At 50.2% G+C, this 1,300-nt stretch overlaps 1 protein-coding gene across 1 annotated transcript; it reads left to right on the forward strand.

The window, feature by feature from the left end:
* The first annotated feature begins 511 nt into the window (after positions 1-511).
* LOC141025973 (uncharacterized) lies at positions 512-994 on the forward strand. Its single transcript, XM_073501905.1, has one exon. The coding sequence runs from the start codon at positions 512-514 to the stop codon at positions 992-994; it is 483 nt and encodes a 160-aa protein (XP_073358006.1).
* The last annotated feature ends 306 nt before the right edge of the window (positions 995-1,300 follow it).

The raw sequence follows: 1,300 nt of genomic DNA on the forward strand, positions 1-1,300 counted from the left end.
CTACTCATCTTATGATTCAAGTCCTCCCAGAGATCGAGTCCCTTGACATGATGCTCCCCAAGATTGCCAAGCTCCAGAAAATCCATTCCATGGCAATGGCTTGCAAGACCAAGTTCGAGCACGTGAAAGGGTGCGACAACAAGCGCACAAACCAAGGGAGCAAGAGAAAATGCCTCCACAAGTGCCACGGCAACAACCTCAAGATGATGACGCCATCCGTCAAGCACAAGCACTCGAAGCACAACATGCACTCCGCGAGTCTACTAGAGCCGTGGAAGAGCGCAATCGCCAAGTGCGAGAACAAGAGGAAGCTCTTTGTCGGGAGATACAAGAAGAAGCCGCGCATCGCGAAGAACAAGAAAGGCGCAACCTAGCACATATTCCTCGTCCTCCGCCACGACAAGAACGACATCAAGTGGAACAAGTGCTTCAAGACCCTCCTCCACGGCAAGAGCGACATCAAGACTGCTACCATGATGAAGAATTCAGCTACGGCAAGCTCAAATTCACCATGCCCAAGTTCTCCGGAAGCAATGATCCTGATGAGTACCTCTCATGGGCCTTGAAGGTGGACAAGATATTCCGTCTTCACAACTACGATGAGGAAAAGAAGATCGCCATGGCCTCCCTCGAATTTCAAGATTACGTCCTCATTTGGTGGGAACAAGTGATCGAGCGACGACATACAAGAGGCGAACCACCAATCATGACTTGGACGGAAATGAAGGATGTCATGAGAGCTCGCTTCGTGCCTACACACTACACCAGTAATCTCTTCGAAAAGTTGCAACTCCTCAAGCAAGGCACAAAAACGGTTGAAGAATACTACCAAGAAATGGAGATTGCCATGATACGAGCCAATGCCAAGGAAGACGATGAGCAAACAATGGCACGCTTCTTGAATGGCCTCAACCACCCAATCAAGCGGATTGCCGACTTCCAACCGTACCCCAACCTTCTTGAGCTAGTTCATCAAGCGACCAGGGCTGAGTGACAAGTGCAAGATGACTTCAAATACGCCAAGTACTCGTCCAAGACCTACAGCTCCTACTCTCAAGCTCCCGTGACTTCGGCAACTCCTACATCAACTAGAGCATCACCAAGTACCGGCGACAAGTCAAGTTCCAAGCAAGCTACGCCTTCCTCGACTCGTCCTCCGGCAAGCACCTACAAATCCAAGATTAGCTCTTCTTCGGCGCCACCGAATGACCCCGTCAAGACAAGTTCATTCAAGTGCTTCACATGTGGTGGCCGAGGTCACAAGTACTTCGAATGCACCAACAAGCGAACAATGATCTTC

This window comes from Aegilops tauschii, chromosome 6 (assembly GCF_002575655.3).
Source record: "Aegilops tauschii subsp. strangulata cultivar AL8/78 chromosome 6, Aet v6.0, whole genome shotgun sequence".
NCBI lineage: Eukaryota > Viridiplantae > Streptophyta > Magnoliopsida > Poales > Poaceae > Aegilops > Aegilops tauschii.

Coding starts and splice junctions, on each gene's coding strand:
- LOC141025973 (XM_073501905.1), top strand. CDS start 512: ATGCCCAAGTTCTCCGGAAGCAATGATCCTGATGAGTACCTCTCATGG.